The 15,881-nt window shown below is 37.6% G+C and overlaps 2 protein-coding genes and 1 pseudogene across 2 annotated transcripts; all 3 read left to right on the top strand.

Moving 5' to 3' along the window:
• Window positions 1–6,097: 6,097 nt before the first annotated feature.
• LOC127093803 (GPN-loop GTPase QQT1-like) lies at window positions 6,098–6,813 on the top strand (annotated as a pseudogene).
• A 5,035-nt stretch (window positions 6,814–11,848) lies between these two features.
• Window positions 11,849–13,151, top strand: LOC127093801 (uncharacterized). The gene is made up of 3 exons (XM_051032704.1): window positions 11,849–11,957; window positions 12,069–12,473; window positions 12,817–13,151. Exons 1-3 carry the CDS (start codon window positions 11,849–11,851, stop codon window positions 13,149–13,151), a joined length of 849 nt encoding a protein of 282 aa, XP_050888661.1.
• A 13-nt stretch (window positions 13,152–13,164) lies between these two features.
• LOC127093800 (uncharacterized) lies at window positions 13,165–14,010 on the top strand. The gene has a single exon (XM_051032703.1). It carries the CDS (start codon window positions 13,165–13,167, stop codon window positions 14,008–14,010), a length of 846 nt encoding a protein of 281 aa, XP_050888660.1.
• The last annotated feature ends 1,871 nt before the right edge of the window (window positions 14,011–15,881 follow it).

Raw genomic sequence — 15,881 nt, 5'->3', positions numbered from 1 at the left:
TTTTACATTGTTTGAGGCTCTCCAAACCTAGGTTACAATCTGCTATTTATAACCTAAACACCCAACTGGATTTGGGCCTTCAGAAATCGCAGCAAGCTTCTCCTTTACTATTACAAACCCAGCAGAAAACTTTTGCTACAATCAAGGTCTTCAACCTTTTAGTTCCTAAAATATCTCCATATTTAGAAGCTATATATATTCACCAAATATTCTGATTGAGTCTTCAAGACCTCCACAAATAACGCCACATAGGATTCTAACTAATCCCAGAATATTGAATCAGTTAACATATAGCATAATTAACTAATTCAGTTTTATACACAGGCGCGATGTCATAGTCACGATGTTATGACATCCTACATGACATGTTAGTCCAGATGTTGAACTTCTTCAACCCAACATATTAAAACAACAGAGGTGAATATATTATTTGTTTTACAAAATTAATGCCAATCCTAAGGTACTAACAGTGATTTTTTGTGCATTCTTAATATGTAAGTAGGACCAAACTCTGAACTATCCATCATTTGTGGTAGATCATTTACCTAGTGATATTTTGAGCCTAATAATATATAACATTCAAAAATCCATCTTTTTTATCTTGTGTGCTTTCACTCATGTATGTTAGTCTCTAGACCTTGAATTGACTCTTGTTGAAGATTTGTGTTTACCTGTGCACACTGATATGATAAAGTTAACTTGTTTTTGTTTTATTTATCTTTTATCCAATTATCCAAAAAGCCAACTTTGAATATATCATCTATGGTTTGAGACCCCTTTAAGCCTATTATCTCATTCTTTGTTAAAACTCATTACAAGCCGAAAAGTGAAAAACAATGGTATCACCCTGTTCAAAGGGTTGAACGAGTCTTGTTTAGAGTTGCGGGGATTGAATTATTATAGTTGTGATACTTCAAAGTTGGCAGAAAAGAAAAAAATAGAAAGAATAGAAAAATAAAAAATGGAAAAAGAAAAGAAGGATGATTATACATATTCCTTCTGAAAAAAGAGATAATAAAATGAGAAAAGAAAAGAGAAAATAGCTGCAAGGTTGTTGTTTGAAAATGAATGAAGTTTTTGATAGTTCAACTCCCGCAGTTTCTTTTGACCCTTTGAATTTTATCCTAGTACCCCTTAGGATTTATCCCACCCTTACCTTGGTCAAAGTACAACCCAAATAAAAGTCATTTTGATCTTTATGTGCACGTATTTCAATTGTGGATGTTATAGTCTTTTCAAGCTTATGGTAGTACTAATTTTCATGATGTGTTTCGAGTGTAAATAGTAATATAAACACTTGAGAGTTGAGTGAATTTTATCATGTAAGAATCTTGCTGCTTTTGATATACTCTTTGGTAAACTGTCTTCTTACTTCCTTTAAATGTTATTGAATTTTACTCACTAACACTATATTTCTTGAAGCTTAGAATGAGAATTTTATTTGCACCCTTGTGATCTTGAAAGTCTATGAACTTTCATACTATGTTTTACTCTTATTTTTCTGTTTTGAATTTCAACTTTAGAATTTTGCTCAGAGTGCAAAAGTTCAAATATGGGAAAATTTGATTAGTGCATTTTCATGCATATTCTTTCACTATTATTTTGCTACAATTCTAGAGTGTCGTTTTTTATTTCTACAATTTTAGTATATTTCCTTAACTTAGTTTATTGTTACATTTATTTTAATTTTGTATGGTATTTTTTTGAATAAATAGCTATTTATACCCTCTCGTTTCACAAGTCATAACTTAGGATACGAGAATCAGATTGACATATTCTAATAAGTGTTGGAAAGATGAGGGGATAAGATAAAAGTTTCATGTTAATGCTAGAATCAGGTTCGGAGTACAAAAGACTCGAATAAATCGCTTTAGTTTCATACTTAAATAAAATAATTAATTTTGGGTCGATTTTTAGGTTTTCCAACCGGTTAGGATTATAATCCTAATTCCTTGTTTCCTTTAAACAAAAGAAGAGGCGGTACTGTTCATTGACATAATTCACTATTCCCAAAATTAGGTATGCTTTGCAATTTTCATGGAGAATGAATCCCTAAGGCGAATTCTGCTGATTACGGGGTTCCACCACTTTGAGGTTAAAATGTTTTCAATCTAATTTATATTCCTTTCAATTTTATTCTATGACTCTTGCATGCTTAATTCAATTTTCATAGAGTATATTGGTTTAATTCGATTGTTGTATGATCCTTAACTGTAATCACATTAATGTAGTTTTTTCATTATCGTGTTTAATTAAGTCGCGTTTGCTTAATTCGCGAGAGCTTAAATCTGTTTGCTTAATTCGGATAATAGGAACTTGCATCACACAAACCAATTGCATTTGTCAGTGAGTTTTTTAATTGAATGGGAATAGATAATCCGCTTATGAGATGGAATTATAATAGCCAGTGATAAGTCATAACCCAAATCAGTAAGATTTGCTGTTTTAGCTTATTCGGAATCAATTATTTGTTATTGTTTCCTTAATCGAACCTAAACCCTCATTGTTCTTTCAGTTGGTAAAATTCAATACAAGAGACTTTGTGATATGACATTCGAGTGTCGCTTCCCTAACTACAATTTTTAATTACTCGATTTTGACCTGTGTGCGACAACGAATTATTCATAATGTTTTTCCAATTTATTTTCATAAGTTCTTCAAGATAACTAAGCTTTATTTTCATATTTTAATTCAAAGTATAAAATACAATATAATAATAATAAATTTATTCATTTTTTTGTAAATAAGCCGGACTGATAGGCTTAAAAGGCTTTTCTTACAGCATGTGGCCTAGTCTCTTTAGCTAGATAGGCTTATAAAAAGCCCTAGGCATTTTCTATCGAAGAAAAAGTCAGGCCTAATTTGGGTTTGTGTAGGCTAGGCGATAGGCCCCTGTTGGTTGGTTTGACCTATTCCCACCCTTAGCTGCAGACCTCTTTATGGACTTCCACGAGAAGGGTGTATTTGGCAGCTTAACATGGGAGCGGCCTTCCATATTATGTAAAGTTTCCATGTGAGTATGGTGTATTTGGCAACTTTTCTTCTGATATTTCTTGTTTCTCTCGCATCAAATGGGATTTCGCTAGACTACGGGTAGCGCAATATAGGCGACATCCAACTGGACTCGGGGATGACTTCCACGGAGTATACCTCACTCGTCCCAATGCCGGGGGAGGCCGGAGTTTCCTATATGACTTTCCTATTGAACCTCGTGAATTTTAAGGTGGCTAGCTTCAATAGTAGGTTTTCCCTAAAGTTCTGTTCATGAGGGATGTGCTCTACTTTAAAAGAAGTGAAACGTGAGGACATATGTCGCACCTTCTATAGATATTTCATCAACGTAGGCTCTTTGGCTTGGTATTGTCCCGAGATCTAGTTGGTTACTAGTTGAGAGTCACTTTTGGCTTCTAATTTGGTAGCCCTCATTTCCAAGGCTAAGATCATAACGGTGATGAGTGCTTTGTACCCCACTTGGTTGTTGCTAGCAGTGAACTTGAACTTTAATGCATGCTCAATAACTATATCGCCTGGTCCCTCGAGTACTATTCTTGTACCTCTTCTCTTCATGTTAGAAGCGCCATCCATGGATAACGCCCATTATGACAGTGGCTCCTCTTTAACGGACGAACTAAGTTCGACAACAAAATTGGCCAGGGATTGTGATTTGTTGCTTCCCCTTGGAAGATATTGAATGTCATATTTCGAGAGTTCTACCTACCAAGATTCCATTCTACCCTTCAGGTCGGGTTTTTTTCAATACTTGGTGGATAAGGTAGTTAGACTTTACCAAGATAGCGTGCCCTTAGAAATAAGGTTGGAGTTTTCTTGTTGTGGTAATAACAGTCAGCATGAGCTTCTCAATCTTTTGATAGCATGTTTTAGCGCCCATGAACACTTTGCTTACAAAATACACAGACTTCTCCTCTTTGCCTATTTCCTGAACAAGGACTGGACTCACCGCTCGTTTAGTGACCGAAAGGTGCATGAGCAAAGGTGAGTTTTCCTTTGGGTGAGTGAGGATTAGGGTTGATGTGAGGAGCTACTTGGTCTTGTTTAAAGCTTCCTCACACTTATTTGTCCACTCGAACTTCTCCTTTTTTCTCAAGGCAGTGAAGAACATGAAAGCTTTATTTCCAGCATAGGAGAGGAAGCGATAAAGGGCAACTTGGCGTCCAATAACCTATTGCACTCCCTTCACATTAATGGGGATCCTCATATTGATGATCAACTAGAACTTGCCGAGGTTTGATTCAACCCCCCTTGTTGTTAACATGAATCCCATAAATTTCCCTGCTTGTACTTCAAAAGAGCATTTGGCAGGGTTTAGGCACATGTCATACTTTCTCACTGATTGTAGGATATCCTCTAGGTCGTTGGAATGGTTGTTCCCTTCTTCCATTTTGATAATCATGTCGTCAAGATATACCTATAGGTTCTTCCCTATTTGAAAATCAAACACAACGTCATTGATTTTGTGGTAGGTGACACCAACATTTTTGAGGCCGGAAGGCAAGACATTGTAGTAGTAGTTGCCCTGGTTCGACATAAAGGTGGTTTTGGGGGCATCTAATGGATCCATATTGATTTGGTTATATACTGAGTAGGCATCCATGAAACACAACACCCGGTAGCCTGAGGACCCTTCAATCAGGCGGTTGATGTTTGGTAACGGATACGGGTTCTTGGGATAGGCGGTGTTCAGATCTATGAAGTCTATACACATGCGCCATTTGTTATTGGCCTTTCTCATCAAGACCATGTTGGACAACCAAACGGGGGTACCTTTTCTCAGTGATTAACCCAACATTGTATAGAGTTTTCTCCTCATCATCAATGGCGACCCTCTTCTCTTCACCGACCTTCTGCTTTCTTTAGGCCATTGGTCTGGAAGACATATGGATGGTAAGATGATGGATCACAAATTTGGTGTTTATACCTAGAATGTCTCGGAGAGCCCAGGATAACAGGTCGATGTTTCTTATTTGTCGGCCGACTAGCTCTCACTCCTCCCCTACAGACAATGTGGTGCATATCTTTGTAACTTAATGGATGTGAGGCCCTATTTGGACTTCCTTCAAATATTTTATGGGTGTGAGTCTTTGCGCCTCTGTACCCAATCTAAGGTCCCAACCCTCGAAGTAAGTATTTGGAACTTTTGAAGGATGGGCATCAACTAATGCAGACTCTTCTTTGGTGTCTCCAAGCTAGTCAGATAACATTCGTGAGCTGCTTATTGATCTCCCTAAATGGTTCTCACACTACCATGTAGGAGTGGATATATTAAGGTTAGGATGGATACGACTGTTCCTAAGGTGTTCATGGTCGGGTGCCCCAGGATGATGTTGTAAGGAAAATGGTGTATACAATGAGGTAGTTGATGTATATGGATTTTGCATCGGCTTTCTCCCCTCAAGTGGTTTTCAGGATCACATAGCCCATTATTTGTATCTCCTTCCCCGATAATCCTGTCAAGGAGCCTGTGAACCCCTATACATCATTCAGGTTCAGTTGTAGCTTCTGGAAGGCATCCCAGAACAGGACATCGGTTGAGCTACTCTGGTCTATCAAGATACGCCTGATATCCAAGTCTCCGTGATAGACGGTGAAGACCAAAGGGTCATCGTCATGAGGATTGATGCGCAAGTATCTTCTTTAAAGAACACAATGTTGACCCAGGTTACACCTGCGATGCTCTTAAGAAAATCGGAGGATATTGAAGCTACGTGAAAAATACCCGAGTGCATCACTCGCTTGAAGATACAACAGAGTCGTCATTGAACTTTATTTATTCCCGAAGGAAAGGGAAAACATCAATAAAACCCAGGGGAAGAGAAAAGGGTAATAAATTCGGTTATACAATGGGAAGGTATTAGCATCCCTCATATCTATTGTACTCACTAGTAACCATTTTGATTGTTCTATACTTGAATGAGTGTTATCATCTAAAGATTACTCACAAAAGAATAAAGGGTTTAATAATTAGGGTGCTCGCTGAGGATTTGGGCCTTCATGCCTACGTATCCTTATAGTGTAATAAGGATTTTCAGAGCTCCGTAGTTCATAGAACTAATGGTGGAATATGAAAGAAGAGCGATAAATGTATGGTTTACTCTTTAATTTTCTTGCCAAGTGGAATGATTTACTCTTTGATTTTTCTGGCCAAGTGGAATGATTTACTCTTTGATTTTCTCGCCAAGAATGTCGTCATGAGACTTGTAAAGAAATTGAACTTACAGTTAACGGATGCGCATTTGGTTGATACCCGTCTTTGGAGTGACCCTGGGAAGTACATCAGTGCATCGCTTCCAACCTTGTCGACAATGTTGCATCCATAACTCTCCACATGAATGGCTTGTCAGAAATTGATTTAATTGAGAGCTATGGAAAGTTGGCCTTCAACCTTGACTTTTACACAGACGTGCAAGACTTGTCGTATTTGCGACACCATCTCGATAACGATCCCCTCCATGCTAAGTACGGAAAGCTCACAAAGTAATTGTGTGATGTTGTTGAACACTTTAGTCTCGTGAACTTTGTGACCTTAGGACAAAGAGAGTGTATGGAAGTTAGTGAAGCTGATAGACAAAACCAACAGGCACATACTTGCCGACATAGATGCTAGTGCAACCGAGTTTAGCAAGATCGCTATGGGAACTCCTGAGTGGGATTATTATGAAGTAGCAACAAGGTAGATCAAAGCAATTCAAAACTCTGCTTCCATACAAAACAAAGCCAAACCCCCAACCCCAAGTATCGATGTTGTCTCCTCCAAACCAAAATGACAGTAACAACCCAAAGCATCAACAAGTTGCAGTGACACGCAAAAATCTCAAGTACATGGTTGTACAACGCCATTCCATCAACCGACATACCGTTCCAGCTTGGACACGAGTTTCGTAGATGAGACCTGCAAAGAGCATGAGAGCAGAACCACTTGTAGCATTACATGACGGTTCAACAGCAAAATGTCCAAAGCAAGGTTAGCGAGGTTCGATGCAAGCAAAAACATCAAGGAGATGCTAAGCAGTGAAGAACAACACCTAAGTGTTCATTGACGGAAAGTCACTTACCTGCACGAGCAGGATTAACACCAAATCATTCAAATGACAATCAATTTACATCTAAATAACCATCAACTTTGGCTGAAGCTCTACCTGGAAAAAAATGAACATACAAGGCATTGATTCTCTGACTACAACATCATCTGTCACAGGAAAGTAACAATGTTAAGCCCAGAGAAAAATCATTAGAATTGTTTAGATCAGGAGAATTGTTGACGTGAGAGTTTGGAGAACGAATCAAGCGGATTTGCTAAGCATGCTTGCTGCAAGATATTCCTATTTTCATAGCTCCAAATTTTATGGCTTCTTTGCCGAGGATGTCGAGTTCGTTGGCAAGATATTCATTTTTCCTGCAATGTCAAAATAGAGTAAAATCATAATAATGCAATAAAACCAATCACCATTCAAACCAACTCTAATATGCAAGATGCCAAAACAATTCCAACAAACCAGTGCTTTGAGTTGAACCAAACCTGCAGAATCCCACTACATTTCACTTCCTTCAACCTGTACATCCAACAACGTCAAAACAATCACTTTCCAACCATTCTAACTTCATAATAATTAATATTAATTAACTCCAAACAAAATACAAGCCAAACCTACAACATGAATAACAGGTCGTCAAAACCATTTCAACATGACTTTAATCTAATTTTAACCTGCAGTAGCCAGTCAAGTTTCAATTCACTCACTCACTAACCAACATCAACTCACATAACTAACTGAGTCGTTTCTAACTAGCTGAGTTTTTCAATTAACTTAGTGAGTTGAGTCCAACTAACTCCAAAACATGTTTAACTAACTCCATACCTAAGTCCAAAGCTAACAAGTCCAAGCCTAGCCTCTATTTAAGAAACTCGTCACTCACATTTTCAAGACCCTTGGCATTTGTGTGAATTCTCTTTGCAATCTCTTCCCTCACCCTCACCAAAGCTCTCTCACTCTCTCATAAAAAAGCCATTGAAGCTTCAATTCAGCTTGAGCTTAACCACTGCATTGCTCACTATTCTCAATCCAGAAGAAGAAGAAGGAGAAAGAGGAAGAAGGAACATGCAAGCAAGATCATGAACTCACCTGTTGAAGTTTCCGATCATCTTTTCCGGTAAGTCCATCTATCTTCTGTAACGTTTTCTTACATTGAGCATACTGGAGTGTAGCTTTGAGGCTAGGGAGTGAAAGCCCTTTGGTATTAGAGATTAATTCGTGATAAACTCCATTTAATTTAAGATTAGAGACCTAGGGTTCTTCCACTGTTTAGGCTCGATTCGACCAATCCGAGAACCATTTCCCAAATCCATTCCCATATTCGTGTTTAGCTTATTTTGGTGCATCCAATGGTGGTAACATCTTAGTGGTAGGCTACTACCGGCGACGGCGACGGACGCCGGCACGGTGTTTCAAGGCGGACGAATGGTGAGACTAGGAGAGAAGTTAGCGCGCGTTTTGAACTTTGTTTTGAATCTGTTGACTTAGACAAGTCAACAGAAGAGAGAAGTTTGGGCTTAACTAGTTTAGGTCCATTAATTTGCTTTTCATACACCACAGTTGATGATACACCCCCTTTGGTTAGTAAAGAAATGAGAATTGGGATTTGGCAAAGCCCACTGGTCTTTTTCCTGATCCACCATGCGAATCTGAAACTCACCCCCCTGGGAAGTGAACAAGTTAATATTGGGCTTAGCATCAACCCGATGTAGTTTCCACTCTGTTTTTGGATGAGCGCCCCTATGGTTAAAAATCAGAGTTGGGCCTGTCTGAAGCCCACAAGACCATTCCAGTTTCTCACCACCATTTTCAGCTCACACCTCCCCAACCAAATTCATTTCTTTTGTCACTTTTAATTGTTTTTTTAAAAACAATTTTAGACTTATTAGTACAACTTTAGATTAATTAGATTAATTTTGACAATTAGGAATTAAATCTTGATTTTAGAATCTGATTAGCACAATATTAGATTAATTCCCTTAGAATTTAATTAGTTTTGTCATTAGAATTTAATTAGGAATTTTAATTAGATTGAAATTAGAAACAATTATGCTTTGCTTAAGTTTAGAATTACACCATTCTCAACATTAGGATTAGAATTCAACTTTAGGTTAGAATCCCTTTTAGGCCATGATTAAAATTAGACATATTTTCACAATTGACCATTTTGCCCCTTATGGGCTTATTTTGGTATTTTTGTGTCAAAATTACATGCTCCCATTAGGATTAGAATTCGATCATTTCCTAATAATTGTAGGACTTAACATAGAATTTTAATCATGTTTTTGATCAATATTTTGACATGCTCCCTTAGGATTTCTAACTTCTAACTTAGAATATTCAATCAACTTCTAATGCATGATCTCTTAGTATAGTTTCTAACAAGTACTAACTTCAATTAGATCCAAACTTAGCTCCCCATAAAACTAAAACAAAACCCCTGATTAAATTGATCAAAAGCAATTTTGATTAATTAAATCCTTTGAACTCGTATAACCCCACAGTCTAATTTGAGTGACCAAAAGACCCTTGGTCACTTAATAAGACTTTTCTTCCAAGCTGTGGAGTTCAAGACCTCAAGACAAGATCTTCAATCAAGGCATCCTCAGTCATACCAAGCAGCGGATTATTCAAGCACATCAAAGGTGGCGTCTTCAACACTTGTTAAATCAAAGTTAGAAGAGTGTGACACGAGTCTTAAGCAATAGAGAAGGAGTGGGACTGGAGTATTCCTACCCCCATTCTGAGTATTTTTGGGTATGGGACGTATGACCCAACGCTCATCGTATTCACCTCTATTCATAGACTTTAGCACAATTCTAATCATACACTTGACAAGTCTCTCTTCACAAAGGCAAAAACAACAAAAAGCAAGGACAACAATCAACAACTCATCCATCATGAATCAAGTTGTACGATATGAGCCTTAAGTAATGGAGAAGGAGTGGGACTGGAGTATTCTTACCCCCATTCTGAGTATCTTTGGGTATGGGACGTATGACCCAACGCTCATCGTATTCACCTCTATTCATAGACTTTAGTGCAATTCGAATCTAACGATTGATAAGGTCTTCATCGTTACAAGAAACAACTACAAAGACTCTTCTCTCTTCTCTTGAAGTTTAATATGAGAGTTACATGCCACGAGCCTTAAGTGGTAAAGAAGGAATGAGACTGGAGTTTTCCTACACTCATTATGGATATCTTTAGGTGCGAGACGTTTGGCTCATTGCTTATCGTATTCACCTTTACCCATAGACTTTAGTGTGATTCTCATCCAGTAACTATCAAGTCTATCCATTATTCATTCTTAATCATTCCAATTCTAATCATTTCAATCTCAATCATCCATTTCCTCTTGCCTCCAATCAATTTCTTTTCAGCCCTAGTGAGTTGAACTACGATTGCTCTGATTTTCTCATTGCACAATGAGAATACGTGGGCATGAGGATAATAATCCTTGGCGAGCATACTTATAATTATTTCTCCTTCGCCTTAGGGTATCATTCATATCTTTCACTATCCATTATCTACCTTCGATCATAAACCGTTCACCCCAGTGACATACTTTTCCTTTGAAATCAGATACACTTTCTTTGGAATTCCATACATACCCTTTTAGGACGCCTAATGAAAAGTCCGCGTTTGCACCAAGAGTTGTTTGGCTTGTACCCAGACATTTAATTCCTTCTTTTTTGGCCAACCATATAGTGATACCATGTCTTAGACCCCTCACTTGCGGTTCATGCCACCTTTCCCTCTATGGTAAAAATTCCATTTCTCCTAGGGATTCCAATACACTTTCACCTTTCGATTTCAAACTATACCTTTTCAGTCACTTGTCACCAAACATTCAAATTTTGTGACTTCGGTCACTTCACTCCGTTCATTCTCATGATACCTTCATACTCTACTTTCACTCACTTCATGTGATATACCTATTATTTAAGCCAAATACACTATACCTTTGTGCTCCATCTTGTACCCTTTTTTGTGAACCAATAGCAGATTTGTTTGTCTTGTCAAACCTTGTAGCTTAGACAAACATCTCCTTACTTACTTTGCAGTCGTGTGTATGCAACCCTTTCTTTTCGGTTATTCCAATACAGTGATACCATGTCTTAGATCCCTCACTTGTTGGTTCATACCAGTTTTACTCTTGGGTTTACATTTTCACCCCTTGTTGGAGTTCAAATCATATTATCCTTTGGTTCATACCACACCTTGATCACACTTCTTTTCATCTCCCACCTCTAGTTCTTCGAACTACGGAGCTCTGAATTCTTCATTTCACTATGCGAATACGTAGGCATGAGGGCCCTAATCCTTACCGAACACTCTATCTATTTCCTTTCCTTTCCCCTTCTTTTGCGAGTAATCTTTAGTTATCACACATATTCGAGCGAGAATAATCAAAACGGTTCCCATGGAGTACCATGGATGTTTGGGGTGCTAATACCTTCCCCTTGCATAACCGACTTCCTTACCCAGTATATCTCTTCCCCCCGGGTTTTATTGATGTTTTCCCTTCCCTTTGGGGATAAATAAAGTTCGATGGCGACTCTGTTGTATGTTCGAGCGTGCGATACGTTCGGGTATATTTCCGCTAGCTTCAAGTATCAGTCATTATGTGATCAAGCTCTTAAAGTTAATTTCACTAAGTTTGAATGTTTGGTCACTAATGAGAAGAATGAAGTACTGATGAGAGGGAGTCAGGTTTAAAGATAATTGTTACTTATGGAAACCTCAAGAAATTAATTTTCCACGTGCTTGTTTTCCAAGGAAGACGGAGTCAAACTATGGCACCAAAAACTTTGACATTTGCATATGAAAGGCTAAAGAAGATTGTGTCTAAAGAAGTTATCAGAGGTGTTCCTAAGCTCAAGATTAAGGAAGGAAAAATCTATGGTGAATGTTAAATTGGAAAGCAGACCAAGATGTCACACCAGAAGATCCAACATCTAACTACTTCAAAGGTTCTTGAACTTCTTCATATGGATTTAATGTGGCCCATGTAAGTTGAGAGCCTTGGTGGGAAAAGGTATGCCTATGTTGTTGTTGATGATTTTTCAAGATTCACTTGGGTGAACTTCATCAAGGAAAAATCAGATGTCTTTGAGGTTTTCAAAGATTCGTGTAAAAGGCTTCAAAGAGAGAAGCAAAATGAAATTGTCAGGATTATAAGTGACCATGGCAAGGAATTTGAAAATAGAAAATTTGCTGAATTTTGCTCCTTTGAAATTATTGGCCATGAGTTCTCTTCTCCCATCACCCCTCAACAAAATGGAGTTATTGAGCTCAAGAATAGGACTCTACAAGAATCAGCTAGAGTCATGCTTCATGTTAAGCGTCTACCCTACCATTTTTGGGATGAAGCAATGAATATTGCTTGCTATATTCATAATAGGGTCACTCTGAGAACTGGTACTTCAATTACTCTCTATGAATTGTAGAAAGGGAGGAATCCTACTGTCAAATACTTTCATGTGTTTGGAAGTAAATATTACATTTTGGCTGATCGTGAACAAAGAAGAAAGATAGGTCCCAAGAGTGATGAAGTAATATTTTTGGGCTACTCTACAAAATAGCAGAGCTTATAGAGTATTTAATTCCATAACCAAAGTCATGATGGAATCTATTAATCTTGTGATTGATGATTCAATCATAGAGAAGGAAATTGACATCGAATAAGATGTTGAAATATCATTACAGATGAATGATGCTCCATAAGATGTATCAGACATTGAGTCCAACATTGAGTCTGCAGGTACTGAATCAGAGGTCAATCAAGCCAACAAAGGTCCTTCTATCATAATCCAGAAAGATCGCCCTAAGGAGCTCATTATAGGGAATCTTAATGAGGGAATAACCACTAGATCGAGAGAGGTTGTATCCAATTCTTGCTTTGTCTCTAAGTTTGAGCCCAAGAATGTGAAGGAGGCTTTAATTGATAAATTATGGATCAATGATATGCAAGAAGAGTTAGGTCAATTCAAGAGGAATGTCGTATGGGACTTGGTTCATAGGCCTGAAGGAACAAATGTCATTGGCACAAAATGGGTCTATAATAATAAATCTGATGAAAAGTGTTACAGGCTTTAGAAAATGCTATGAGATGCTAGTGAGGGAGCTTATTGTAAACACCCCTACTGAGTGTGATGAAAATAAAAGCAAGGAATTTAGAAAAGTTTTTGTGAGAGGAAAATGTGTGGAATTTTCACCTAATGTGAATAATAGGTACGTGGGCAGATTTGAAGATGAACAACCTGAGATAGAGGTGACTGACAACCAGGTTTGCAAAGAAATTACTGCAAAACAAGTTATACAATGGCCTAGAAAAGGAAAGCTGCCAACTGGAAAGTTAAGTGTAAAGTATGCAATCCTTCATAGGCTTGGTGTTGCTAACTGGGTTCCTACAAACCATACATCAACCATTGCCATTGGATTAGGGAAGTTCATCTATGTAGTTGGTACTAAGACCAACTTTGATTTTGGAAATTATGTTTTTGAACAAACATTGAAGCATGCTGGTACTTGTGTAATGAAGATGGCCATTGCATTTACTTCACTTATATGTGGAATCATTCTAAGTCAACACCCAAGTATCCTGAATAGTGTTGATGTTGCTAGCAAGAGGGAATCTCCTCTTTCTCTTCACTACAGGTTGTTTGTAGGGATACACGTCCTAGATATTGTCTTGACATCTAGCAAAGAGTCTTCCAGTTCAACCTCTAAGGTTGGTCTGGTTGCTAAATTAAAGGACATCTGCAAAGCTTTGGATGATACTATCAAGACCTTCACTAAAAGGAATATCAAGCTTGAAAGATTGGTCAAATATTTGGCTGAAGAGAGCCCCGATGAGAACGTGGCTGGTGATGTTGAAGAAGGAGATAAGGAAGAAGAGGATATTGTTGTTGGTGCTACCTTTGCAGATGAATCATATGTTTCTGCTGACATCTGAGCTGTTTATTTTTCTGTTTGATTTTGTATGTTTTTGTGTGGGCCTTTTCCCTGAATATTGCACCTTTGTGTGCCATGGTCTGGACTTCTAACTCACATGTTCTGCTACTACTTTTCTCTATTGTATTGTTGTCATTGGTGAATGCCTGCTGGGGTTGTCATAGTTTGGCTAAAAAGAGGGAGTAGATAATGTATAGTTGTTCTCTTGAATTCTTTTTTTGATTCCTCGCGTGATCCGTGTGAAGGCTATTTCTTTGAGGGGGAATATGTTTCATGTGTGACAGAGGGAGTAGTTTATGTGTTGCTGATCATGACATTCAGGGGGAGCTTGATCTGTGTGTGCTTAGGTTGTTTTGTGCTTGTTGTGATGTTAGACAGAATGTCTTGATATTTTGTTTCAGAGAATTTCTTCTTTGGAGGAGGCTTGGAGTGTGAGGGTTTATTTCTCTCTATGTGTTTTCTGTGAGGTTGGGTTTCTACTTATTTCTGTTGCGTGTGCCTCTGATATGTCTTGGTGTTATACCAAGTGTTTGGTTGTTTGGTTGTTTGGTTTTGTGCTTGTGATTATTGCTGTTGTTTTATCTTTTCTCCAGCTATATGATGCAAATGTTATTTTAACCAAAATTTGCCAAAGGGGAGATTGTTATGTCTGTGTTTTTATGATTGGCAACAATTTTGTTAAAATATGTATCACAACAAAATGTTGAGCAATATGTCTTGGCATGTTGATCAGGCACCTTTGCATATTTTGTTTTACTACTTGGAAGACTTATTTTATTATGAGATCTCTGAAGATTCTCTAAATATTCAGCTATCATATCTGACTGTCTAATAAGGTTTGTTTTAGTAACTACTGTTTTGTTTCCAGCAGTGGACTTGTTTCATAAAAAAGGATGTTGAAACATTTTAGGAAACAAGTGATCTTGTTCCTGATTTTATGCAGAAGATTCTGCAGACTTTGTGAAACAGTCCATATTAGGTCTGGTGTGGTTTTAAGCCTAAGCCCGCGCTTACCAAAGGCTATTTAAATAGAATGTTTCTAACCTAATTTAAAGAAGTGAGAGCTACGCTTGAGTATTGTGAAATTGGTGTTTTAATATTCTTTGTTATTTGTGAGCCACTCTTATATCTCGTTGATATTAAAGTTGGATTGTATCTTTGTGTTGTAATTGTTAATCACTCATAAGCTTTTAAGCAAGAGTGGATTATATGTTTTGGAGGAGTGCCTTCTATTATTTGATTGAAGTCATTATCACTGTATGTGATTGGAGGGAAGTGATATGGGTCTCATATCTAAGAGGGTCTTAGATAGAAATAACACATGTATTGATTAGGTGCGAAGATTGTAAATAGGAGGTTGTTTACTGAGGTCTTCAAACTAATACTATTATAGTGGATTTCCTTCCTGGCTTGGATGCCCCTAGATGTAGGTGAAGTTGCACTGAACTGGGTTAACAATCATCTATGTTATTTACTTTTAGCAGTGCATTTTAACATCCTTATTATTATTATTGTTGTGCGAAGTCTTGATATTAGTGTCATGACATTGTATACGACACCTGATATCTGAATACCAGAATTTCAAAGGGTATTGGTTCAGAGGCAGGCATTGGTTATTGGCCTAAAAGTATGTATGGAGTCTAAAGGAATAATGTATTTGACTCAAAGAGAAAGTACATCAATGAGGATGAATGATTGGTAGAAGATATTGAATGGGGGTAGTGAATAGTGAATAATGGAAGGTGAATAGTAGGATAGAGAGAAATAATTAAAATGTAAAGAAATGAAAGGCTTGGCAGAAGTGACAGAAAGGTATAATTTGGAACCAAAAGATAATGGTATTATTGGAATCCATAGAATAATGACATTTGA

Source organism: Lathyrus oleraceus, chromosome 6 (genome assembly GCF_024323335.1).
Source record: "Lathyrus oleraceus cultivar Zhongwan6 chromosome 6, CAAS_Psat_ZW6_1.0, whole genome shotgun sequence".
Classification (NCBI taxonomy): Eukaryota; Viridiplantae; Streptophyta; class Magnoliopsida; order Fabales; family Fabaceae; genus Lathyrus; species Lathyrus oleraceus.
The sequence above is the reverse complement of the archived record's forward strand: the minus strand, read 5'-3'. Positions and strand labels throughout refer to the sequence as shown.